Raw genomic sequence first — 26,911 nt, 5'->3', positions numbered from 1 at the left:
AGAGGATCCTGACGGAGGATCTGTCACAACATTTTTCCTGATTCGATTTCGTCACCAGAATTGTGCAAGCCGTGTCCTGTGGCTGCTGCTCCGAGTGTCTTACCCTTGGCAGAGCTCACTTGGTGTGTGGATGCCTGAGAATTCTCCCGGCAGCGCCTTTGTCCCGGTGTGAAATCTGTTCTGCAGTGTCGCTGTCCTTGTGTGGTGTCTCTGTCGGTTCCTGCACCTCAGACCCTCCATCCCCCACGGGCATTTTGGAAGCAGCATCGCCCCACGAGAACTCTTTTAAATCAGCTTTCACCCGCGTGAAACTGAGCTAAAAGCCCGACCAGTTCTGGTGCCACCTGCTGCTGCTGCTTTTTTCCTCAATCCCCCTCCTCCTCCGGCTTCGCTGTGAGCAGTCAATGGGGACAAAAAAAAAAAACAAAACAAAACAAAACAAAAAAACAAACCACACATAAAAAAGAGAAATTATTGTGTAAGAAGGCTGAAAGCCCAGGCTCGCTCGCTGCCTCCTCTCGGGGTGGGCTGGCTGAGCAGGAAGGTGGGACAAAAGGGACAACCCTGCCCAATTGGCTCCTCCGGGAGGCTCTTCCCCCTCCTTCCCCCTTTTCCATTCGGTGGATTGGTAGCAGCAGCATATTCGGTAACACAAACCCTGTCTCTCGGGATTAGGAGCGCGGTTACACTTGCGACAGCTGCCCGCGCGTCTCACCCGCTACAGAAACAGAACATGCTGCTCCTGCTACTCTTTTTCCTGATTTTTATCGAGCATTGTTCCCCCCCTCCCTCTGTTTCTCTCTCTGCCCTCCCCACAGCTCCACGCCGCTCCACTCCATGCTTGCCTCGTCTCTCGAGAAGAACCACGGCCGAGTTTTCCTAGAGCAGCCCCAGGAGACTTTTCCTTTCCTGAGCCAACAGAAGGCAAAGGGGGGCTGGGGAGGGGAGCTGAAACCCGGCCAAGCCATTGCTTGGGGTCAGTGCTAAACCTGCTTGGAGAGAGACCGGGCAGGGGAGGGACTTTTTGTAGAGGAGAGAAGGAGGAAAGAAACTTGGAACTGGCTTCCCTTGTGGCATGTCTGTGTCCTGGACATCCCCTCCCCACCCCGCTGGTTGTTAAATGAGAGCACGTGAAGAACATGAGGTTTCCTGCTTGAGAGGGAGCGCAGTGCTGGAGAGAGAGCGAGGAGGGAGGAGGAAGGCGAGTTGTGGCTTTGTGGTGTGGTTTACACCGAGATCAGAGCTAGAGTGCCTGGGGGGTGGGAGCAGAAGGAGAAAGGGCGTCTGATGCCAGCTGCCAATATGACAGAAACCCTGCAGCTCCCGGCGCTGCGAGTCCCCGAGCAGCAGGTGCTGGAGGGCGGCTGCGCCTGGTCCAGCTCGTCCACCCCGACCCTGCGCAGGAAGCGCTTCAAGATGAGGCGGATGAAGAACGTGCAGGAGCAGAGCCTGGACGCCGTCAGGTACCAGGATTCTCCTTCCTCCAGCAAGGAATACCTGCAGCTCCCATCCATTGAGATCACCCCCTCCAGTGACGAGGACACCCCCTGGTCCAACTGCTCCACTCCCAGTGCCTCCCCGCGCCGCAAGCGCTTCCTCCTTCGGAAGTGGCTGCGCGTCCGAGAGAAGAAGGAGTACAGTGAGAGCAGGTAGGTTTTCTGGCCGCTCCCCTTCCCTGCTCACAAGGTGATGCTGTCCAAAATAGGCAGGAAGGGTCTGCTGTTCCCCTGGATGTGCTTCTCCCTGGAGTTTGGCCTCGCCTGTTGGCTGGAATGTATCATGGTGTTGGTTGGATGTGCTGGTGCCAGAGCAAATGGCCCGATGTTCTCTGGGAACAGCAGGGCAAGGGTCTGTCCTTGCTCATGGTCCTCCAGGCGACACAGAGCCCGTGGGTGAGAAGATTTAACTTCACTAAGGTGTCCTGAGGAGAGCCTGAGAGAGAGGAGTGACCTCTCTGCTGGCATTACCTGTACAGGAGTGCTGATGCCAAACCTTTGCCAGTGCTTTTAGGTGATGCTCATTCCCACCACTGAGACTTCCCTTGATATCCTTAGTTCAGTACTGGGACAAAGAGAAGAGAAGACAAGAGAGAGAAACCAAGTAGCCCAGAGGGTCTGTGTGTCAAGGTGTCTGGGCTCGGTCCTTGTCAGCTTTCCAGACCTGAAAGTCACACAGTCCTTTGGCTGAAAAGGGCACAAATCATTCCCCAAGACCTCCAAGAGCCTGTCAACACGGAGAATGAATGCCCAGGCATTGTATTGTGTGGCCACACGGAGATAACGCTGCACCTTATGTAACCCTCTGCAGGGCACACCGCATGCAGTGGAATTAACCCTTCCTTTAACAGGGCACGGGAACAATCTGCCTTTCCTGAAGACCCCAAATACACAAGACACTTTTTAAGGATTTCTCCAAGAAATTACTACTCTATAAATCCTTAGGCTGGCTTAGTGTGGGCCAAGTTTCCTTCCACTGTTTGCAGCTCCCGTGCAGCTGATCTGTGGGGTTATGTTTAAAGGATGTGCTGCACTTCCAGAAAAAGAGAAACCTTTAGCATTTCTGCACCCACCAAACCACACTGACTCACTGCCTGCTGTGGTCCTTGAGTGTTTACAGGGCAGAGCTTTTAATACCCACTCTGATTATGTGATAATTCTTCTTGCATCAGGTCCCTTAACAAGGTCAGTCTGTCAGCTTATTAATTTTTAAAGAACTTTCATCAATGAATGCATGCCATTGAGGAGCTGGTAATTCCTCTCGGCAAGTTAACATTGCAAAATGTCTCTTGGCTGAGAAATATTTCTGATTTTTACATAACTGTGGTGGTACAGGTAGGGATTCAGGCACAGCATACAAAATGGGAAAGATAATGCATGAGGTACGTGCTGAAGTGTCAGAATCTTGAAGTTAAGGTCTGAAGTTCAGAGGATGAAGGATCCAATCCTTCAGCTGAAGGACTTAGTTTGGATTTATTGATGGTGGATGTGTTTCAGGCAGGCCAAGACACGTTTCTTTTGGTGTGAAGGCAGAAGAAAGAACCAAGTTTCCTTGTACACATGTTATTTACACAGTCATGCTGACAACTTTCTGCTTATTCATCTCCAGGAGATTTCCTGGTGATGTTTTCAAAGCAGTGATGGGAAAAAAGGTGAAGTGGTGGATGGATCAGGTGACATTAGCATACCAAAGCCACCTCCTCTCTTCATGTGCAGCAGGCTCCAGATCTACCCCTTCTGCCATGGGAAACACGGAGTTTCCAAATGGAATTTTTCCCTTCCTAGCCCAGATGGAAAAGCCCGGTTGCTGGGCACTGTGCTGAGCCTGTGGGCTGGCAGAGTGCAGAGATCATCCCTGGGCTTTCACACCTCAGCAGAAAACAGCACAGAGGAAGCAGAATCTGTGGGGAGTTGGCCATGGAAAGGATGATAAACCCTGAGGGGTTTTGTGGCAATAATTTGAAAGAGACGAGGGGTAAACTTCGCTGTGCCCCGAGTGAAATCTAACCTTTTTAGGGCAAGAAGCTGTTTTGCTATAAAACAGAGATTGCCTGTTTGCTTCTCCTGCTTTAGATTGGTCAGGGAGAGCACCTGCTCTGTCCTGCTGCTGCTCTCTTGTGCCACTGCTGTTCGTGGCAGATGCTACCAATGTCACTTCTGTGCCATGCATTTGTTCAGGGGCAGCAGGGACAACTGTGCTGAAGGCTGAAGGGTTTTGTGCAGCAGTTCATCCACCAAGCCCTGGCTCGGGGTTCCGACAGTGACGGTGCTTGGCCTGTTCAGGTGTCACAGGGATTCCCAACGTGTACTATCCTGTCCTAGGAGTGCAGGTATCTTATGAGATAGGATATTCAGATTCCCAAATTCCAGCTGGTGAAGGGAGCAGCCATCAGGCTGTGGCTCCCACTGGGGAAATAAAAATAAACACAGTTTGCTCCCCGTTGCTCCGTTGTCACTGTTATCTGCAGGGATGGCTCGAAGACGACATGGAATTCAAGTCCAGGATAAGTGGCATTATTTAATTAATTATCACCTCGTTTATATAACTTGGTTCGCAATAGAGAAATGACATTATTGGGTGCTTGACCTCCCAGAGTGATTGGCTGAATGCTACGACCTGTTTCAAAGTATTTTCTTCAGTGTGGAGAACAAGACCGTGCATAACAAGCTTGCACCTGTGAGATAAAGTCTTGGTTTACAAAAACCCTCTACTACTGTTTACAGCTAGCTTTCGTGAGAAAGGAGACTGACAAGCAGCTGTAAAATACAGGAAAATTTCTCTGCCAGCCTTTTCAGCACCTACACTCCATTTCTCTGGCTGAGTTGCTACCAAGCTTCTGGAATTTCATTTTTGGAGCCTGGTGACTTTTATCCCCGTTCTGTGGCCAGGTACCTGTTCGGTGGCAGGGTTTTCCCAGGAAAGCTGGCAGCTGAGAGAGAGCAGGCTGTGCTCCGGCTGAGCTGCTCCTCGCTCTGCTCACATGGCCCCGAGCAAGAGCAATAGCTCTGTGACCATTAGCATACAGCGAGCATCCAAGTGAATAAACGAACTCTTTCAGCGCTCCAAACGCTGTCTGTAATGCTCCAGGTCTGCTTTTCTCCTCCGGAAACTCCAACGTGCTGGTTAGTTTTTAACAGCCTGGATAACTGGGAGGTGTGTTGACCTCCTGGTTCTCTAAAAGCTGCTGGAGCAGGAGGGAGGCTGTTCCTTTCCTTCCACTGAACCCCAGGGACGGCTGGGAGAGCCTTTCCTGCCCCTGACACAGCTTTGTTCAAGGTGAGAGAGCAGGAAGGCAATTCCTGGGGGTAGGACTGTCCCTGGAACGTGTCCTTGCGCAGAAGAATGATGATCCAAACCTCAAGGCTGCTGTGCAGATGATAAATAGAATGATTTTCATAAGGGGCGCAGACAACTTCTCCTGTGCCCTCACCCATCCTTTGCCAGCCAGGCGATGAAGTTATTTACCTGCACACAGCTTTCTAAACCACGAACCCCGCACAGATGCACAATTTTTTTATTAAGACACGATGATGTTTCTTTCTTCAGAGGCAATCTGGTGGCATTCTGCTGTGCCTGCAGTCTGCGTCCATTATTGATGTGGGCATAAGGGAGTTGATCAGCTTTAATTTATTATTTACCTCTCCAAGCCACCCTTGCTTGTAATTTCAGGACCTGCATGAGATTTTTTGGGCAAGAACTTCTGAGTAGATCATTCAGGCTTAAACTTAAGGACAGCTTTCCCTTTGGCCTAAGATCGGGATTGGTTAAGGATGAAATGTTGGTGCTTCAAAAGATGCAAAACTTTGGATCAGTGGGGAGCAGCTTTTGACATTTCTATAGTTGAATTTACTCAGGTTGGTTTTCTGCTGGAAACTCTGACACTCACTGTGGGCTCACCCAAAAGGAAAGACTTGTCTGAGTCCTAAAATGCCTCTAACACATTAAAAATGAAGGGTATTATTAGATGAATTCCATCCCAGCTCAGAAGAGTGTCTGTGCCAAGGAGCTGGAGGTTTCTTGAGCTGCCAGCCACGCAACTGTGGAGGTTTTTCAGATGAAATCCTGATAACTTATCTCGTAGTGTGGGACAAATGAGGGGAGAGTCTCCAGCATTGCTCAGCACTGGGCTCTGAGGCTGCTTCCCTTCACATTCTGTGGTGGAAAGAGGTAAAAATTCTATTTTTTTTTCCTTAAAAACCTTTCTCTTGGTCACTCCAGTGAGATACATCAGTTAACAGTGAACTGCTGATTTGTTGGAACTTGAGCTAAAAATCATTTACAAATAGGTGACTTAGCTATTTTGAATTGGCTTATAAAGGTAAACGAGCCTTTAATTTCAAGTAGTCCATAATGCTTTTGCTTTCCTTAATTAAACTGAAATCCACTCTAAATATTTCTGGGAATAAATTAATGGTCATTCCCGTTTTTCTGACTCCACCACGTGTGAAAAATATTGTGGCATTTTCTAGAGGAAAAAAAACCTGAGTGATGTGATTCCATCCCAAAGAAACTGCTGACTGTGAAAAGTAAAAAACCAAAAAGCTTCAAGATTAAAGGCTACAGAGCCTCTCCCGTCATGGAAAAGCGATCTGAGCCTTTAGGTAATACCATGGAGGTGTTTCCTGGTGAAAGGGAGCTGCTCCAGCCCTGTGCTGGGGTGGTGGGAGAGCTCTGGGCAGCCCTGGTGGGGTGAGGTTTTGGGCATTCCGAGAATGATGCCACTCTGAGTTTTGCAGTTCGCAGTTTTTCGGGCTTTGCTGAACTTCCACGTTCCAGTGGTGGCTCTGGGGGGAGGAAGTGGGGCTGCTCCTCTCTCGCCAGTGCAGCAAGCTGCTGCAAGAACTGGGAAGTGCTTGTGTACTGGGCTTGCTCATTTCTGCTAAAATTCTCATTAAAATCTTATTTGTGGGAGGAACTGATGGCTCCACTGGGATTTCATCATGGCAGAGGCAAATGCATTTTTTTCCCCCCCCGTGTTCTGCTTGTAGCTGGAGCTGGTTAATTGAGGTTTTTGGGAAGAGAAATATCACATGGGGAAAGCTGTGCATCTCTGAGGGAAGCAGCTGCTGTTCTCTGCTTTTGGCGGCTTTGGAAAACCCATGAGCACAAACTTCCCTTTATGTGGTGTCTCTTGTAGTCTGAAATGTGAGACCACCCCAGCGATGGCTTGGTAGCAACTCAGTATTAATGTAACTTCTTGCTTTTTGAGCCTGCATGTTCAAATGAGGCCTAAAGTGCTCCCAAAAGAGTGATTTTTCCCCTGTCTCCTGGGAGTGCTGATGTGCTGTTTGCTGCGACTTCGATCTTCTGCCACTTGTTTATGGTAACCTGTGCCAAGTGACTGTGAATTCCACCAGCCCGGGTATTTTTGTTGGCTGAATCTCACTGCCTTTGTGCAGTAGTTTGTGGTTTTCTTTTAAAATATTTGCCTTTCAGTATTTGTGTGATTTAGGGTGACCGGTCACCCGAGAGTATCAAAACTGACTGATTTACAAACAGCCTGGGACTGAAATGCTGTTGATCTTATCTGGTCAGCAAATATTTGCCGAGATCTGTGCCCTGCACTGTGCCTGCCGATGGAATTTAACAATTAATTCCCATGTTCCTTATCACAGTGGTTTTCCACGGATTCTGCTTCCCATTCAAGGCATCTGTTGCTTGGTAAATAAGATGTTGGTGAAAGGGCCTGTCCGGACCGCTGGGGAGGTGGGTGTTGATGTTCTCCTTTGTGAAATGAATGCGGTGTGAGAGGAGAGGACTCGGCCGTCCTGCCCCTTTTAACCCTTCCCAAGTGCAAGAGAAATATTTAAATATTTAAGGCACAGCAGCATCTTCAAATCTCCTGACTCAAACAAAGTGTGTGTGATCAGAACACCTGGGTGTAGTCAGTAGAAAAATGGGGGGTTTTTTTGTACTTGGGTTACCTGGGTAAACCGCTCGGTGGAGGAGTGCTGGAAGCAGAATCTTCCAAGATTTAATTGTTAAAAGGCCTGGTTAATCTGTGTTTAAGGTTTTTCTTCACTTTCTAAAGTAATAAGTAGTGGGTTTGCATGAGAACCAAGGAAAAACCACAGGGCATAAACCTGGAAGTATTTTTATGGGCTTAGAAGTTGTAAGAATGAGAGGGACATCCTGGGCTTGTGCACCCAAAGATTTAAGCCTTGTCCAAATTCAAGTTTATCACTGCTGAGCTTTGGAATGAGATAAGCTTGTTTTGCTGATTTCCTGAGAGTTTTATGCAGCTTTTGGCCTTCTCTGTGGATACAAAACTGTCTGAAAACTCCTTTCCATGTTATTCCTCAGCACAAATCACACCTTTCTTATTCTTACTTCACAACACAGCTGAATTGTCATTATAGCGTTCCAAAGGAACACTTAATAGCAGGTTATCCTAAAATGGACTGAAAGTCATCATTAAACAACAGGCTCTGCATTTCAACCACTCTGAGCATTTCAGTGAATTTAACAACTTTGCTGCCCCATAACCAGAAGGCTGAAATTATTTTATTTTATTTTGTGTGAAAAGCTCACAAAGTTTTATGCAAAGCACTCTTGCAGTGAACAGCTCGTGCTGGAGAGGCAAGTGGGTAAAAAGTGGTTTCTCTGAGTTTTTAATTGCTCATAATCTTGAGCTAAGGTGTTGTATTTCAGTGAGCTGCAATACCTGGGTTCTGTTAAATTTTAAACCTTCATTTGAAATGTGAACTTTAATAGGTGGATGAGCAGGAAGAGGTCTAAGGTTCATCCTGGCTGTCCCACAGGGAATTTTCACATGGTATTCCCAGCATTGCTGGGCTGGGATAGACTGGGAATTCTCCTTGGGTAAGTCTGGTTACATCTGCTCCATCTGAATTGAGGTGGCAGAGTGTGGTGGGAGGGTTTTCTATGCAGAAGCAAGAAATTCTAGAAATAGAAATGCAATGCTTCCTCTTATCAAAAGGGGGAAAATCCTTGGACAGAGGAGGGTAAATGTGGTTCCCTCTGTGCTCTTTCCCAGTTCACTGGGCCATAATTAAGCTCAGAAGTGCAAGAAAAATGTTTCTTTGCTTTCGGGAATGTATCGTTCTTACCCAGCTGTTGATTTACAGCTTGGAGCCAATCCAGAACTCTTATTCCCTTACTGCAGGAGTTTTGTGCTTTCCTGTGCCCAGCCTCAGAGGCTGATTTCTGTATTGGTTTTCCGAGGATTTTTATAACTATTGATCACTAATTAGCTTTTTCTGAAAGCTTCAGCCTACTCTCCTCTCTCTCAGAACAGTGACAGTGTTCTGTCTCATGCTCTGAACGGGCAGAAATAGGGGACAATGCCAGGTGTTGTCTCCCAAATGCTAAATGTGTCCCCAGGACAGGTGCTGTGTTCTCAGAAAGGTCATAGGAGCCCTTAAAGGCCTCAGAGAAGCAGCTGGTCAAAATAAAGGTGGTTGAGAAAAATGTTGAATGAAATTAAGATTCGTTGGCTTTTTATTCTTTGCAGAAAACTGCAAATTCTTTGGCAAAAACTCTTATCAGAAGGCGGAAGAGAAAACCTGTCCCTTTATCTTTTTTTTAATTACCAAGTGCACTTCATGGAAATGTGCTATTTGCAGTTCTGGTACTGTTTTCCCCAAAATAGGTGTTACTGGATAAGAATTGTTGCTCTTTAGAACGAAAAGATGTCATTTGGTGGGGTTTTTTGTCTCATATTTATGTTTCTGTGCCTCTGGACAACGTGCTGTGCAGGTGTGTGTTCAGTGCAGCAGAAGCTGTGACTGCAGGTGTGTGACACAGACCTGAACTAGTTTTATTTAACAATTTAGATCCTACCAACAGAGAAATTTATCCCAGTCTGAGTTCGCAGACAAGTTTGTGCTGCTGGTTTACCAGGATTTCAGAGCCAGCGGTACCCAGGCAGAGCAGATTCAATCTCGCCCAGGAACACCTTCAGCCTCACCTGGAGGCAGAATCAGCTCTACCAGTGCTCAGCAGGAGAGCTCTTGCAAGGAAACGAAGCTGTAGCAGGAATCCTGAGGAGCCCCTGGAGCTGCCAGAGGGGAGTGAGGCGAACCCCAGGGTGAATTTGCAGGGAATGCAATGATCGCCCACGCAACACCCATTTCAGGGGGGAGAGTGACATCTTGTGGGCTCCGCTCGCGAGTCTCACCAGAAATTCTCCACTGGCCACTTCAAAAGTTGGTTTTAACTTCTCTTCTCTACTTCTACCTGGCACTGGGGCGGGTACAAACACCCAGCAGTTTGGTGTTGGAATGTTTGACTGTAAGAAACGATGAGAGGCTGTCCAGGTGATGTGCAAGGTCACTTGTTCCTTCTGGAAAGCTCTCAGGAGCGTGTCACTGAGATGAAGAGACTCCAAACCCTCGTGCCAGCTGTGAATCAGATACAAACTTAAAGCCTCCCGTTGTTTTCTCTTTTCAACCCCCAAATGTGGAGTGTGAACCTTGTGTTTTCCTCGATCTGGATTTAAAGCTGAGCGTCCCACAGGTCACAAAGATCTGTTTTCTGTGATCTGGATTTAAAGCTGAGTGTTCCACAGGTCACAAAGTTCTGTTTTCTGTGATCTGGATTTAAAGCTGAGTGTTCCACAGGTCACAAAGATCTGTTTTCTGTGATCTGGATTAAAGCTGAGCGTCCCACAGGTCACAAAGATCTGTTTTCTGTGATCTGGATTTAAAGCTGAGCGCCCCACAGGTCACAAAGATCTGTTTTCTGTGATCTGGATTTAAAGCTGAGCGTCCCACAGGTCACAAGGATCTGTTTTCTGTGATCTGGATTAAAGCTGAGCGTCCCACAGGTCACAAAGATCTGTTTTCTGTGATCTGGATTTAAAGCTGAGCGTCCCACAGGTCACAAGGATCTGTTTTCTGTGATCTGGATTAAAGCTGAGTGTTCCAGAGGAGGTTCCCCAGCTCTGTCCGTGTTTTCCTCCATCTGGATTTAAAGCTGAGTGTTCCCAGGAGGTTCCCCAGCTCTAACTGTCCCTGTCTCGTGTTGCAGCAGCCAGCAGAGCAGCCAGCAGAGCAGCCAGCAGAGCAGCCACGACGATGACTCTGCCCGGTTCCTGAGCCCCTTCATGCGTGAGGACAGGTGAGTCTGTGCCTGGGCTATGCTGGGACCACTCACTGGAATGGCACCTGCTGAGCTGGTCGAGGCCCTGATTTATTTTCTTTGTGTTTCTCAGAGCTGTTTAACAAGAAATGTGATTTAAATTGGTCATACTGATGTCTAAAAAGCTGCATTTTCCATCACCTTTCAAGTGGGACAATGCACCCAGCCCCTGAAGTTGCCTGAGTTTTCTTTTGAGGCTCATTCCCCAAACTCCAGCTGCTGTAGCAGCTTCATCAGACTTGCTGTGTGTTGGTGATTAGCACTCTGGTCCTTCAAAACACACAGCTGGAGTTTCCTATGTGGCTCCTGCCCTCAGCAAAGACACCACTGAGCTTGGTTTTATTCACTTCTGAAGTGGTGTGACCGTCCTGGAGTCTAAGAACGTGTGTGCAGCAGCTGGGTGAGAGCTGCTGTGAAGTTCCAGAAGGAGCTTTCATTGGGGTTGATTAATGACTGCTTCAGATTGCAGCACTGGCACAAAAGCTGTTGAAAACCTATTTTTGTTGTTTATTCTGGTGCATGATTTATGAATGTTGCTTTGCTCAGAGCCACATGATGAGGAGTTTTGCTGTATCTTGTAGGTCAACTTTTGAGCCTGAAACTGCTGAGTTTTCTTGTACTGGGCATGAACTGTGAGTCCTGAGTTGTCACTGCCTTTGTATCCTGGGGCAGATCCTGCAGGGCTGTTTCCCTACAAATATCCCTGGATGCAGCTGGATTTGGGTTTCTGGGGTTCTCTGTGGGGTTAAGCTGCATTTTACTCACTGATCTTGTGATTTATAGGGGGTTACAGTGAGTTTTTTGGCTCAGAATCAGCACTTGGGATTTGTATCTCACCTTTTCCTCTCTGTTTCACACCACTTATCCATCTCCCCGTGGCTGTGGAGTCCAGACTAATTAACAAAACATCCCTAATTGACTGACGGGTGACTGTTTGCAGCCAGGAAATAAAGAGTGGGACAGCAAAGCAGGGGGGTTATGAGGGCATCATCTCTGTGTGATGTGCTGTTATTCCATTGGAGCTGGAATTCCACCGGTTAAACAGGGTTAGGATTTGTTAATACATTTCTGGGTGTAGCAGCAGGGGATCATTTGGAAGTGCTGCCTGTTTCAGATGTATTTTAAAGGGACCATTTAGGTTGGTGATAACAATATTTTCCTGGCTGGAAGGGGCAGATTTCAGCAGCAGTCAGATCTCAAAACTATTTATGCAGAGCCAAGGTGATGCTGAGCCTACTGACCTCTTACATTTGGGACCAGCAACATTCCTGCTGCCTAAATTTAATTACAATTAACTTCTGTTTTCAGGGATCCTAGAATTATCCATGTGAGGGATAGTAAATTGCCTTTTCTGCTGGTTTTTTCCTCATTTGCTGACGTAATTCCCTCAGGATCCACTAGCACACTCCTCCTTTGGATATTGGTGGTTTGTGCTCCTGAAACTTCACCAAAAAATAACTCAAACACACCTTTTAATGTAAGCTGGACATGAATTAGTGAGAAGGCTGACAGAGCCTTTGAGAGCTTGCTGTCTGCTATTACAAATAACACAGCTGAAGGTTGTTTCTGAGGCACCTTCAATCTTTCAGACCCGCAGAAATTGAATGAGGAGGATTTGGGGGTTTTTTTGCTGCTTTTACGGTGGTATTTTTTTGACCAGTAACAAAACATCCTCCAAGCACAGGTTTGGAGCTCTGAGCTTCTGTTCTGAAGAACTCCAAGTCAGTTCTGGTCACTTATCAATTAACCATTGTACATCAGCTCCTTAAAAAACCCCCTAAAAACCCCACAACCGCCCAGGATTTCATCAGTCCCGTAGGGTGTGAGCAGAAAGGAGGGCAGGGAGCCACGTGCTGTGCCCTGGGAGGTGCACCTTGCCTTGGCACGCTGCCCCTGGCATCCCAGAGGAGGGCAGGAGCAGAAAGAGGGAAGCTCAGAGCAGGGAACGAGCTGCACGCGCCTCAGGACAGCTGGGACCGTGCTGAGAGAAGCTGCCCCGGCCAAAAGCAAAGGGCTGCTGAGTTGCTGAGTTGGTTCTGAGATGAAAAAAATGAAGAACACGCAGCTGGGGATGGCTGGGATCCTCACAGGCAGGATCTTCACCAAAGGTGCTGCTGGGGGAGTTCCCATCTCAGTGAGCGATTTCCAAAGGGCCACGCTCCATCTCCTGGAGGTTTTAGGAGAAGACTGAACATTCTGCCCTGCTCTGGCTGCATTTGGGGCTCTCTGGCAACCCCATCTCTGGAGGTGGGAGTGCTGCTGTTGGCTGCAGGGCTGGGAAGTGCTGCCATGGTCCAGAACCCCTACCCTGGCAAGGCGTCCTGTGGCACAGTGGTGAGGCAGGTCTGCCACCCCTGTGTCTCTTCCCTGAGGAAAAAGCTTTCCCTCTGCAAATCCATGTAAGTTATCCTGTCTCTGCCGTGCCTGGGTTATGCTGAGAGGGAGTTAAACTTCATCTTGGGGCAAAAAATGTCCTTTATGGGTATTTTTAGAAGGAAGAATTTAGTGGGATGTGCTGGAAAGAGGTTTTGTGTGGATTTAGGGCTCAGTTCTTTGCGTGCTGATTGCCTGGGTGAGTCACTTCATGTCGCTATTTATGAAATCAGGAGAATTCCTTTTTTACCTCACAGGAAAACAGAGGTGGTGAATTAAGTCTGAGCAGCTCAGATGCTGAAAAACTCAGCAACTGCGAAAGTACAAATTCAGGCAGAGCTGAGCTAGAGGGTCCACATAATTGTGCTTGACTTAAAATAACTCCAAGGGTGGGTAAGGCTGGAATGGAGCCACAGATCTGGATGAGGTGTGTGCACATGATAGACCCCATAATCACTGAAAGGAGACAAAGTTATGCATGAGTTACCTTGAATTTTCACCAAATTAACCCCAAATTCATGAACCTGTCCCTGCTTGATCCAAGGAGTTGTTCTTTGTCATGGCACCAGGGCACCCATTGGGTTTAAGGGTGCAAAGTGTGTTTTAATTAAAAGTTGAGCTACTGAACCAGAGGAAAAATCAGTCCTTAGACTCAGCCTAAGGAGGAGACAAACTGTTGAAGAGAGGAAAAGCACGAGGTTGGAAATGGAAGAGAGGGAAGTGAGTGGCAGTTTACAAGAGATAATAAAAAAATTATTTACACAAAAGACCAAATAAATCAAAATGATTTACATTGACACTGCTGTAAATTCAAATTATTTACATAGAGATCATATCTAGTGGAGGAAGTGGGAGTGCACAGTTAGTTTTAAGATCTGTCTTTGATATTTCCTGCATCTTATCTTAGTTCCCAAATCTCCTGATTCTGCAGTTCCAGGCCTGCAGGGCTGGCTGTTGCTCTGAGCAATCTAATAAAGATTTCTCAAATAATGGATCAAAATCCACAAGAGAGCTTTCAAGGGAATTAGGGAAAAGCTTGCCACAGAGACAAGTGGAAGAAATTCTGTTGGCTGCTTGAATTTTCCCAGGAAGTTGTAGGAAGAGCAGAAAAGAGATGAAAGTTTGAAACGGGATAAATTCCATATTATTTATGTCCTTAGGGCTTGCTTGTGCTGCATGTTCCTCCCTGTGTCCTTTTCCTTTTGGCACAACATTCTGAGCCCCTGTGCCTGCAAAGATCCAGCACGGACCCTTGGTAGGAAGGGTCCTGATCCACTCAGATCCCTGAGGAGCTTTTATCCCTCACAGATGGAGGGATCATCCTCAGGGAAGTTTTAAAAAGTGTTCTGGACAAGACTTGGAGGCTGCTGAGCTCTCACAGGGTCCCTGAGCAGACCCTTATGCTTTTGCAGTAACTCTAAAGTGAGTTTGGATTTGGATCTAGCTCCAAACTCTGAGTCAGTTGGACTTAATATTAAACAGGAGTTTGACCAGAATGCTGCAAGTTGGTTTTTTGGTAAGAAAGATGCTTAATATTTAGATTATGTCCCTTTTTTGCCCCCCTCACCTCTGGCTGACAAGAGCAGCTTAAGCTCAGCTCTGTTCCCCTTGAGTTGCCAGCCTGGCCACTGGCAGTCAGTGAACGAAAACACCACATGCTCCCTGTTCCTCAGATGCCGTCACTGTTCGTTTTTGGTGTTTTATTGAAAGTTCTGTCTCTGCTGGACTGGTTTTAGCCAAGATTAGCTCAGCCCTGCTGTGCTTTGCCTGTCACTGAGCGCAGGGGAGGCCTGACAGACCTCGCACGACTGCGTCACTCACTCGTGATGCTCAGGAACACGAGGAGGAGGTGCAGAGGTGTTTTAATGTCCCTCTTTCTCCTTCTCTGAGGCACTGGGCAGGCCCCTTCCCCTCCCTTCCTGTTCCCAAGAGCAGAACTTGCAGCTGTGTAACTGCATTTCACCTTCAGGCCTGAAGCAATGGTCACCCCATGTGTCCCGCGAACGCTGGGATTCTCGGAATATTATGGTGGAGAAGAGGCAGACAAGATGCTTTCTGGGGGCTGCAGCTTGGTGTGAGTGACCCAAAGGTTTTTCCCTGAGTTTCCTGGTGTAGCTCACCCCCTTGGCAGTGCCCAGGTTTTGCTCACACCTCTGCCAGCGAGCCCTGCAGTGAGGCAGTGCCCGTGGTGCAGGACGGTTCACACGTCAGCCTTGTTCCCCTGCTCCCACGCCCCACTCAGGGCTTGTTTCCCAAGCAGCCCTTGCTGTGAGGTGCCAACTGGCTGTGGAGAGCAGGGCTGCTGGTTGAGGGGATTAATTCAGATTTGTTCTGCTCGCTCCTCCTTCCGTCCGGTACCCAGCAGAGAGAAGGAGCCCATTCTCAGAGGGGATGTGTGGCCACTAAGCCTGTCTGAGGCCCTCTGAGATGGTCTGAAAATGGTCCAACTGTTGCCCAAATGAAGGGCAGGACCAGGAAAGAAAGACAAGGCCATTGAGGGCTCCTGTTGCAGCACTGAAACTTCAGTTCTGCTATAAAATTAACCATCAGAGAGTCTCACAGAACTTAACTGGTTTCACCTTTCCACAGCCAGAGCTGGGGGTTTCAAAGATGCACAGAAGGGAGGGTTTGTTGGGCAGCCTGCTGTTAATTCTGTTTGTGTGGCCAGGTTTCTGCAGGGAGTGGCTGCTTTGGGATTTGCATTGCAGGCTTGGCTTTAAATCTCAAGGTCAGAGTTTCCCACCTCACCTCATGGGGACGCCTTTTGGAGCTGGGGGGTGTGGGATGCATTTAGGGGCTTATATAGGGGCTATAACTGTCCTTCCAATCTTACTGCATGTGCCCAAACCTGAAGGGTTTGGGGGTTTTAGCTGCACTATAGCCATGTCTTGATAACAGGATGAATGGATGCTGGAAATGAGTGCAAGGTTCCCTCAGAAAAAGCAGAGTGTGGGCAACACCTCTTTGTCTGCCTGTCACAGGAACCCACCTTCCTTCGTGCTGGGAACATTTCAGCTGGGGTGTCATCAGAAAGCAAGAAGTGAGTCATGCCATGAGTGTGCCTGGTGCTCCTGCTGCAAAGAAAAGCTCTGGAAGGGCATTTGTCCCTTGGTTCCACCCTGTGTGGGGCGACTGCTGAGTGCAGGGCAGTGAAACACAGGTGGTGCTCAAGTAAAATGGGGTGGGATGGGGTGCAGCTCTTCAGGAGCCCTTTTTCTAACCTCTTTTCCTTGTGAATCGTTGCAAATTCGGTTTGCTGTTGTTACGGAAATATTTTGTTCATATTATTTGCGTGTAGAAGTTCCTAGGGGGTGTTCTGGGGCCTGGTGTGCTGTTTAAGGGGAAGTAAAAAGTGATCTTAGATGCACAGAGCTCGATCTGTGGGTCTAACCAATAGAGAAAACAAATAATAGGTGAGAATGCACGTAATAGAACATGTCCTGTAGTTCCTTTGTGCACGTGCAGCCAAAATCCAGTTTAAAAGGGAAGTTTCCCATCTCAGAAGACTTCCTAGGAGGTGGAAATGTGTATCCACTCAATAAAAGTCTAAAATACGATGTCAGACATCCCAGCTGGACCGTGGAGTGTCTCTTCTTGTGCTGAAGAGTCGAGTTAGCAGATGGAGCTGCTACTTGTGGTGTCTGTGAGGAGTAATTGCCATCTTTCCCTTTTTACAGGGGTTTTTTAACTCAAAGCAGTGAGGTGAGAAGGCTGTCTCAAGGTAGGAGCCCCTTGGGTTGTTACAGCTTCAATCTGCTTCTGTTTTTAATAAAATCTCAAAGATTTCAAGCTTCACTTAATCTTGGGGGTGAGATGGGGCAAAATCTCCTCATTTATAGTGACTTGTTTGATGTGCAGTGGGCAGAGAAAGGATAAATGCACAGGTGGGGAGAAACAGTGCAGGGATAAGTGAGTTCAAACCCATCTGTGGAGCCAATAAACCAGCAGCCAGGACTGGCAGATGCTGGAGGGCAGAAACAGAAGGTTTATTTTTTACAGCATATCTTCTTTTGTTCTCCCATTTCAAGTTTTGGAGAATCTGGGCCCACAGTAAACTGGAGTTTTGCTGGTCACAGCCCTGGCTTAGGGAAGCTGAAGGCACAGGGGGATGCTGATCCTTCTGCCTAAGCAGCTGGAGGAGGAATTGCTCTTGAGCCACGCTGGTGCTGCCTCAGCTTCCCCTGGGACTCTGGCAGGTTGTGAGTGGTGGAAAGGGATCTGGGAATAGCTTCCTTCCGCTGGAATGCCTGTGCTGCTGTCCTTACAGAGACTTTGGAGGCCTTTGGTTGCAGCCATCAGCTGTTTCTGAAATGCAGCTGCTCACTGCAGGGCATTTCTTCTTAATTCCCTGTAGGAACAGAAAAATTCCCCTGGTCTGAACTGGGAATTTGAGTTATTTTGCAGTGGTTTGGTGAAGGATGCTCCTACTCTTGTGTTGCAGAGATTGCTCTCAGTTTGAGCCCCTGGACACATCAGCTCTTTCCTGCCTTTGTAGCCAGCACACACATGCTTCATCATGGCCTGCTCCAGGCTTCTAGTGCTGTAAATCTTTGGAATATGAAAAGATTTGCAATGGTTACCTTGGGAAATAAGTGCATCTTCACACTTCACAGCCAGCAGTCAAAAAGGGGAGGTACCAACCATTCAGAACGAGCCTGGAACATCCTCTTACGGATTCTACCTCTGCAAGGCATGCCCTGGCTTCCTTCTGAGCTGAACATCCACACTTTTCACCAGGTCTTTTCTCCCCTGTTTCAGGAGACCTGGGAAAAGCTGCGGCAGTGGTAGTGGACAGTCAGGTTGGTAAATTCTGGCCTTGAGAATTTCTTTCCAGTAATCATCACCCTCCAACTCTCTTTGTTTCAACAGAGAATTCATTCTCTCAGCTGTCTGCATGTTAACCCCACAGCAGCAGTGCATCTGGCAAAAGGCTTCAAGGCAGCTGCTCCTTTAAAATCGAATTGCCTGTGATGGGAGAAATCTGAGAGCAGAGAACAGAGCCCAGTGCCTCCTGCGCAGCTCCAGCTCTGTGGAGCTCTCTCCACAGCTCTGCCCTCTCATCAGCCTCATCACTGCTGCTTCCTCTGGGGCCAGGCTGCAGTGACCACAACAACCCCAAAAAGCCATCCCAGGGCTGCCTCCATGGCAGCACTGCGTCCTTCCACGCTGGATTCCGAGGTCACGGCTCTGTGCTGCTTTTCCCCCTGCCCCACTGTGCGTGTGTAACCCAGCTGGGATTTTATCCTCTTTGAATCCAGCAGTGTTTCCTCCCCTGCTGCTGAAGGGACGCTCCCTCAGGTTGCTGGGAGCTGGCCTGGGAGGGACTCCCCCCTTCCTGCCGATGACTGTAACCGTGTGAGTGCTGCTGACCTCTGCCTTTCTTCTTCTCCTCTGCCCTCTCCTTGCCCTCCCCACCCATTCCCTTCCTGGCCTGTGCAGAGTACCCGTTGTGCATTTTGGTGGTGAGGTGGTGGCGTGTGTGTAACAAGGTCAGGCATTGGGATGGCACCAGCCACGCTCTGTCCTTGAGCCCCTCTGCTTTCTTTGCCTCTTCTCCTCCAACTTTAACCCAATGCTCTCCCTTAAGCTTTCTCTGCTGCCTGCTTTCCTTTCCCTTGTGAGTGCCCAGTCCCAAACCTTTGGCTGCTGTGTGCTGCCTCTCCTGAGCCCCTTCCTGCTGTTTCAATGCCAGGCCATGGGCATGTGCGCCTGTTTGGGGGATATGGGGCTGGCAAAGCTTCCAGCACTGTAAGATTTCATTGTTTCTTTACTCTGGAAAAGGATCTTTGCTCCAGGTTTAGACTTCTTTACATGAGCTCGGGCTTTGTGCAGCACCTGCCACCCATCAGTGTCCTGAGAAACCAGGACTGGCTGGTTCTGGGTTCCCCGAGGGAGTGTGGCTCTGTGGGATGTGCCACTGTGGGGAAGGGGCATCCTCTGCACTGCATTCCTGTTGCCAGCCCTTGTTCTGCCCTGTTGTTGATGGGAGAGCCCCTGAACATGCAAGAGGGGCTGAGGGAGGTTCTCAGTGCTGATCTGAAATGCCTCAAGTTGTGTTCTTGGACCCCTGTTTTCAGTTCCTTTCTTCTGTCTCAGGTTTCAGAAATGAAGGATTCAGGATCTTTCTCCTCCTCTGCAGTCATCCCTCTAGTGGTTTTTATTCTTTAAGCCAAAAAAATAGCATAGTGTGCGTTCTTCACCCCTTTATCTGAAACTGGTTGAGGGGATTAATTCAGATTTGTTCTGCTCGCTCCTCCTTCCGTCCGGTACCCAGCAGAGAGAAGGAGCCCATTCTCAGAGGGGATGTGTGGCCACTAAGCCTGTCTGAGGCCCTCTGAGATTGTGTGAAAATAGTCCAATTGTTGCCCAAATGAAGGGCAGGACCAGGAAAGAAAGACAAGGAAAAGACAAGACAAGAAAATAGTCTATATTTTTTTAATAGAATATTGCATGAGATACCCCACAGATCCAGATGGGAACAGAAGGTTTGGTTTCCCCGGTGTCTCCATGGATGATCCGTCAGGCAGTGCCAGCCCAAGGACTGCAGGTTGTTGGACTGCATATAAAGATTTATCTTGATGGATTGGAAAGACTTAAGTTCCAACAGGTCTAAAGGCATTTAAAAGCACTCTGATTTTGGCAGTTTGCATGTTCAGCATTATGCTGAGTGAAACTCTTGTCCTGTTCAGGTGTTGGGCTGTGGTGTGATGGGAATTATGTCAGGCCATGAGATATTTCAGAATCTCCTTGTCTCTAAGTGCAAAAATGATCAGGCCACAATATTTCTGCCCAAGGTAGTGACGTCTTGCTGCCTTTTCACAGTGGCTGCAAGTTCTTGGCAATGAAGGCAAAAATTAGGGAATGACTTTCATTTGAATTCACCAGAAAACGAGAAGGGCAATTTCTCTCTGAGCACGCCGTGAGTCACAGAGTCCTCTGCTACCCAGCTTTTCAGAGTGACTGAGCCTTTGCTGGGCTGGGAGAGGTTATTGCACCACCTCGGGCTAAAGGAAGGTTGAGTTCAAACAGGCAGGACAATGAGGGGAGGGAAAGAGCCAAAAGACTGTGTGAAAGCAGGATTTTTTCTTATAATGTTGCTCAAGAAAGCAGCAGTTACAATCTGAATCATCCCAGTGTCTCTGCCCTCCTGATGCTGCCCCTCATTCTCCTGATGCAAATATTCTTCCTATGCCCAAGTCTCTCTAGGGAATTCTATTTCTCCTTTTGATGGAGGGTTTTTTTTTTTCTCCATTCTCTAATTCCAAGCAGCTGAAGGTGCTGTGCTGCTGTTCCACCTTCCTCTCCCTCCCAGGACCCAAGCCCCACGTTGCTGCTCAGGACAGAGGCTGCAGTCACCGCTCAGAAATGGCTCTCGGGGCACTCCCTGCTCTGGCCATGGGACTACAGCTCCCATCATGCCCAGAGAGAGAGAGAGAGAGAGAGAGAGAGAGAGAAATGCATATTCTTTTTTTCTGGAAATGAAGCCTCATGTGACTTCCCAGCTGCTGCAGCACAGAGGGAGTCCCTGCTGAGGTTTTTTTCCCAGGGAAATGGAGGTGTGCCCGGGCTGGCAGATGCTGTGATGGCATCTGCTCTGCCCTGTAACGCTGCAGATCACTGCTGACTTCGGGAAGGACTCAGGATTTTACCCACCTGCCACATTTTCCCGGGGATCTGTACACCTGTAACCGAGGTGCATACCAATGAAACTCTCTCCTCCTTACATCCTGACATTCTCCGTAGCAGTTCTTTCTCTCTCCCTGTAACATTTCCTGATTTGTTTCTAATTTCCCCTCCCACTGGTTCTGTCACTAACAGGTTTTGTTTTGCATGCATTTCATAGACCCACAAAGGGTTTGTTTTGGTTTTTTGCTGCTTCCCTAACTCCTGCAGCCTTTCGCTTTCTTACCATATGGGAGAATCTGTGTGGCTGAAGTGGTGCCTCACAGGCAGCACGTGGAATTCTCTGCCTGCAGGTCATGCACCTTTCCTGGCAAATTAATCTGTCTGAGCCTCCTCAGCCCTTTGCTTGCACTGCGTGGGCACTTGAAGAAGGGAATTTTTTAGTCACTGGGAGTCTTGGAGAGGTGAGGCTGCTCTGGTGAGGGTGAAGCCACACAGAGGATGCCCTGCTGGCTGTGAGTTGTGACTGTTTGAAGGGGCAGGTAATGCTTAGAAAAAGCAATGTTTTCTAATTTTGAAGATATGCTTTTGGAGGCAATTATGAGCTGGAACCCCGGGCTAACACAACCATGGCTGTGGCTATTTATAGAGCCTCGAATTCCTACCCAGAGCTCAGGCATTTCACAGTGGGCTGTTCCCTTCCGAACACTGGACTTCCTCGGGAGATGTTTCCTGTTTGCTTTTAAGTTCAGGAGCTGCTGCAACTACAGAGAGCCTCTGCTGTAGAGAGGCTGAAACGTGGAAATTCAACTTTTCCTGAGTTGCAAAATTATGATTCTTTAGCTCAGGATTTGCTGAAAGTCCTTCATGAAGCTGTTGTGGGTTTTTTTTCCCCTCCCACACTGCTGTGAACTTGGACAAAATCACAGAAGTAGAAATGTCAGGGACATCAGCGGCTTCGTGGAACAGGGATTGGGGAGCAGATTGTCCACTGTGTGTGGAAGTGCTGTTTGTGGATCTGTGTGTCTGCACTGATGTCTTCGGAGGCTGAAATAAGTGTTCGGAAGAGGGGCTTTATGTCCCTGATAAGGTTGTATTTAATGGAATCAGGGAATGGTTTGGGACAGAAGGAACCTTAAACCCATCCAGTTCCACCCCTGCCATGGGCAGGGACACCTTCCACTGTCCCAGGCTGCTCCAAGCCCCGTCCAGCCTGGCCTGGGACACTTCCAGGGATCCAGGGGCAGCCACAGCCAGGGCCTCCCCACCCTCACAGGGAAGAATTCCTTCCCAATATCCCATCTAAACCCCGTCTCTTCCCGAGGATTTGTGTATTCTGAGTACAAAGGTGCAGTGTGCCAGCTCTGGTATGTGCAAGCATGCATGAACGCGTCACAGCACAAACGCATGGCAAAACGGACATTTCCTGAGTGCCGAGGCAGGAGCTCTCTGTGCTGATGGCCCCGTTTGGGGGTGGGTGCTGATTGCTGCCTGTTCCCAGCCTGCTGGACCCTCTGCACTTCTGCAGGAGAGTGCCATTTGTTCCGTTTCCATCCCGCACAGGCTGATGGCAGGGCTGTAAAATATTAAATACACTACCCCCCCTGTGGGTCTGCTCCCTGGGGATGCGTGTGTGAAACGCCTGTGCCCGGGAGAGCAGCAGCGCTGTGGTTTTGCAGAGGCTGAGCTGCCCTTCGGTGCGTTTAAATTTATTTGCCGGTCTCTGCGTGCTCCTGCTGTGCGCCTGAGCACCGGGGGATGAATAAGCACTTTCAGGCAGTGATGTTCCTCGCCCTCAGAGGCTCTTAATTTGACTGAGCTCTGCAGTGTTTTCCCTGCCTCCCTCGCAGCCAGCTTTGCTCACGTCTGCCCGGTGCCAGGGCGCTCTGGGGAGCTGCGAGCAGCGTTCCTGGGCTGGCTGGGCTGGCTCACAGGCTCCAGACTGATTTACTGGAGCAAAGTAGGCCAGGAGGACCGGCAGAGAGAAGCTGGGGGATGAATGGGGCGGCATGAAGTCACCGTGCTCCGCCAATCCGGGCAGGGCCACGCAGCTACGGATGCCTCTTGATGCTGGCGCCGAGCTCACCTTTAGCTGGTGCTTTGATGCCTCCAGCCCGAGCTGAGCGTGCACCAAAGAGTTACTAGGTCAGGCCCAATCGTGTGTGAGTGCTCGGTGAGGTGAGTGTGCTCAGGGGGATGCAGCCGAGGAGCCTCCACCTGGCGCTCTGCTCCGCACGTGTCTCTGTACATGGTCTCTGGTATGGCTGTTCTGCACCATCGCTGCTTCACCCGCCTGCCTGCCCCCCCCCACTCTTTTCCTTCCTCCCCCTCGTGTCTGAGCACTCCTCCTGTACCCGTGCACTGCCCAGAACCCACCTGCTTTTTCTCCCTTTCCTCCCGACTCCTGAAACGCCCACTCGGGGGGTGGTGGTGGCACTCTCCCTTCCCGCAGAGTGAGAGGGAGGATGAGCAGCTCGCTGCGAGCTGGGTTGGTCCCCGGCTCCCTGCAGGAGCTCAGCCTGGAAAGGAAGCTGGGAAGAGGAGGAGGAAGAGGAGGAGGGTCCTCTCTGTCCCTCAGCGTCCTGCTCGACCCTGGGGTGGTGGCAGGGGGGAGGAATTGGGGGCATGGCAGCGACTCAGGTCTTGTTCCAGGCTCCAAACGAGTTGCTAACCTGGGGCCATCTGCTTGAGATGCTTTTTCTGCCCTTCTCTGGGGGGCAGAAGGGAGAGCTTGGGGCTAACCCCTAAGTGACTTTCATTGTTCTCATCCTCCTGTCAAGTTGTTTGCCTGTTGTTCTTCATCCTCTTTTGACTTTCCCTTTCTCTCCCCTCCCTTCCTCCCTCCCTCCCTTCTCCCCCGTGCTCTTGTTCACTGCTAGGCCAAGCAGAAAGCATGGAGACGTCTGATATGGCGACAGCAAAGGTAGGATGGAAATGCTGCCGGCCTCACTGTGCGTAAGTGGTTTCGCTTGGCACCTTCTTACTCTGTCTCTCGACATTTTTACTGTCCCCCTTGCCCACCCTCCCTGCTGCTGGGAGAGCCAGTGCTGGGCTGAGGATGGGGTTTAACCCTGGGAGGATGTTACAGAGTGGCCACAGTCGTGAGGTTGGAGGAAATCCTGGAGTGTTGGTGCTGGAGGCGGAGGTCGAGGGTGAGAGGGAGGGAAACTGGGGGGTTTGTGGTCCCTCCATGGCATCTGAGGTGGGAACAGGGATGCTGGCAGAGCCTGCTCGGCTGCTGAATGAGGGAGTGACACTAGATGGTGCTTTAGGGGCAGCTTTCCACTCCCAGGGACGGTTGTGTGAGGAGAAATTCCTTCTGGCAGCCTCTGTTTTTTTTAAAATTTTTTTTTTGGGGAAAGGATCTCGGGGGAGTGTCAAGCGAGAAAGTAATTCGAGCTTATGGATGCGTCCACCCTTTTCTGTGAGGCTTCTCTGTTGCCTGTGCCGCTTGCTCTCGCCGGGCTGTGGGTTCTGCTTTCCTGTGGGCTGGCAGCCTGGAAATCTGGGAGTGGAGCTGGGTGGATCCAGATGAGTTCGCGAGGTGGAAGTGGCTGGGACGCCTGGGAAGCACCAGGCTGTCACCGCGGAATGGCTCAGCATCATGGCACGGTGCCTTCAGAGCCAAGGGTTTGTTTTCCTGGCCGCCGAAGGGACTCTCCTTGGGATCAGAGTGGGGTTAAAGTGCAGGGAATGTGTCTGCAAAACGTGTCTGGTGCTTTATCTCACAAAGTGAGGAAGCTCAGCATGGCTGGAGAGAGCCATGGCCTGCAAAGAGTGGGGAAGGGCATTCACAGTTATCATTCCCTGACTTTGAGGCTGCTCTGGCAGGATCCTCGAGCATGGCAACGTGGCCTGCTGTATTCCAGGGAGAAACTCCTTCCTGGGCTTAGAAATTCATGGCTAAACCCCCCAGTGGAGCTGTTCCCAGACTGAAGGGCTCATGTCTCAGCTGGAACCCAAGCTGAGTTTTCCCTGTCACATTTATTCCAGCTCCATCCTTTTCAATTCCACTTCCCAGAAGCCTAGATGATGCTGGGGATGTTTTTGCCCTGGGACTGGGATGATGCTGATGGAGGTTTTGAGTTTTTTAAGTGTTTGTCAATAAATTGTATGATGTGCTTCTGGATGAGTGTTGCTTTATAAAGGTGAACTCGCCCTCACCATTATATTTGATGAAACCACTTCAAGCTGTAGGGCTTGAAAAAGAAAAATCCCACTGAGGATGCTGAAGGGTCTGTAGCATTTCAGTTGGACTTGTGGTGGCATTTTGGAGAACTCAGTCTTTTCGGGGTTGAAAAACAGACGTTTTCCATGGCAGGAACAACAGAGTCACTTGAAAATTGTTTTTCTCTGTACCTGTTTTTTATAGTTTTTTGTTTTAATTAAAGGGAGGTGTGACCTAGAGTGTTAAAGCACCATCTTAGCGTGAATGTACTGAAAAAAAAATCTAATTATCTTTTTGGAGAAATGGAAAACTGAGTCGAGTTTGAACCTTCTGAAACAGATACACCTTGGGAATTGGTTAGGTAGATATTCCTGGAATGTGCACAGGTTTATTTGGACTTAACCTTGGCAACTGCTGATGTTTAGTGTCCAGTTCTTTATTTAAAACCCCAAAGTTCTGTTTTCTTTGCTGACTTTGAGTCAGTAACTCCTGTTACGAGTTTGGAGCATTAAAGGGACGCTGTTCACTTTGCTTCATTTCTGCTGGGGTCAGTCTGGAAGAACTTCTGAGGAGGTTTAAGAGATTTGTCTCCTCATGCTGGAATGCTCCAGAAGTGGCCATGGGCTGGGATATCAGGATGTTCTGTCACAGCTGCTCTCCATTGTGTCACTCTGCTGCTTCCTTTTCTGCTGAGGCACCTTCCAGGCTGTCTCAAGAACTGGCATTTCCTGCCATGCCAGAGAATGGCCCCGTATTTAGCTCTTTAAAAAGAAATAAAGGAGAAGTGCAGTTCTAATCCATCGTTCATCCTCCTCTTGGGGCTTTTCAGAGCTGTTGGTGGGCTTGGAGCACTGCTCTGGGGCACCTGGCTTTGGGACAGTGGCACGGGGCTGTGTCACCTCCAGCTTTGCTTGCCCTGCTAAAAGTGAAACCCCCGGATTGCTCCATCCCTGCTCCTTGCGGAGTGCTGGGGGGAAAGCACTTAAATTCTTGGAGAAGGGAGGGGAAATCGGGTCAGTGTGGAGCTTCTTGGGAAAGCAGGGTCACTTCCCAGGTGAAATGAAGAGGATAAAATCAGTGAGCTCCTTTCACCCCCTGGCCCTGCAAGGTTCTGCTTCTCTGCCCTGCAAACACACGCACGGAAATCCTCCGAATTTTAGGGTGTTGTGGGAGACGTTGAAGCTGATTTACTTGTTCCATCTTGAGGGAAATGTGTTCCTCTCCTGAGCTGTAAGGGGACGATGAGTGAAGGCAGCCGAGGTGCCTTTTTACAGCATCACAGAGATTTTGGGAGATGATTTCCTTGGCTTTTAGCAGGGGGTGCTGGGCTGGGATTGCTTGGAAAAGTGTCTGCGAGGGGAGAAGGACAGAACAGCTGTGTGTGAATAAAATAGTGCTAAATATTAAATATTATTGCACGACTTCTACTTTCTGTGGTTGCCTCTGTGCTTCCAGCTTCCCCCCAGGCCCTGACTGGGGCAGTGGCAAAATCATGTGCTAAAATTGCCTTTTTTTCCCCAACACCAAGCCCTAATTCCTGTCCCTTTGTGCAGATGTTCCTGCCTCTGTAGAAGCCATGGAAAGCCCTGTTTTATCTGGACAGCAGCATCCAGTATTTCTTTCATCCAAGTAGGGGGTCAGGGAAAAAAAAAATCAACTCAGTTTTTGTGTATTCCAGACCTAACTTTTAAAATTCATGAGGCCTTGACAGTTTGTACTCACAGGTCAGGAAAACATCCGGTCTTTTTTTCCAACCTTTTTTTTTTTTTTTTTTTGCTGCTCCTGATCTCCACATTTTTCTTCAGTTTGAGAAAGTTCTGCCTGGTTTTTGCTTTGTTGCTGTTTTTAGTGTTTTTAGTGTGTGTGCTGCTGCTTAACTTCCTCCTCCCAACTGCCTGTGGAAGCAACCAGGAGCCCCAAGGGAGGTTTTATTAATGGAATTCTTGATCTGGACCAGGAATGCTCAAAATGTCACTGGCACTAGGCCAAGATCCAAATTATCTTAATTCTTTTTGAAGTTTATGAGAATTTTTTCCTGGGAGAAAGGACAGGGATGAGGCAGGACAACACAACCACATGAACTTGTTTTATTATTACTTATTGTTTGTGTGTAGTAAATTATGCAGCTAATTAAAAAATGAGCTTCCC

At 48.9% G+C, this 26,911-nt stretch overlaps 1 protein-coding gene across 9 annotated transcripts in view; it reads left to right on the top strand.

Moving 5' to 3' along the window:
* The first annotated feature begins 1,222 nt into the window (after positions 1–1,222).
* Positions 1,223–26,911, top strand: part of GRAMD1B (GRAM domain containing 1B) — an 84,240-nt gene continuing 58,551 nt past the window's right edge. For 2 of the 9 annotated variants that reach the window (XM_048328810.1, XM_048328808.1), the window contains exons 1-2: positions 1,227–1,649; positions 10,489–10,578. In XM_048328810.1, coding sequence (XP_048184767.1) covers positions 1,288–1,649; positions 10,489–10,578 — 452 coding nt within the window. In that variant the 5' untranslated portion in view covers positions 1,227–1,287. Of the gene's footprint in view, positions 1,650–10,488; positions 10,579–23,237; positions 23,519–26,911 lie in introns of those variants that run through there. The other 7 variants (XM_048328806.1, XM_048328809.1, XM_048328812.1 and 4 more) reach the window with 7 other exon arrangements.

The sequence above is a fragment of the Corvus hawaiiensis genome, chromosome 25 (assembly GCF_020740725.1).
Source record: "Corvus hawaiiensis isolate bCorHaw1 chromosome 25, bCorHaw1.pri.cur, whole genome shotgun sequence".
In the NCBI taxonomy this organism is placed as follows: domain Eukaryota; kingdom Metazoa; phylum Chordata; class Aves; order Passeriformes; family Corvidae; genus Corvus; species Corvus hawaiiensis.
The sequence above is the reverse complement of the archived record's forward strand: the minus strand, read 5'-3'. Positions and strand labels throughout refer to the sequence as shown.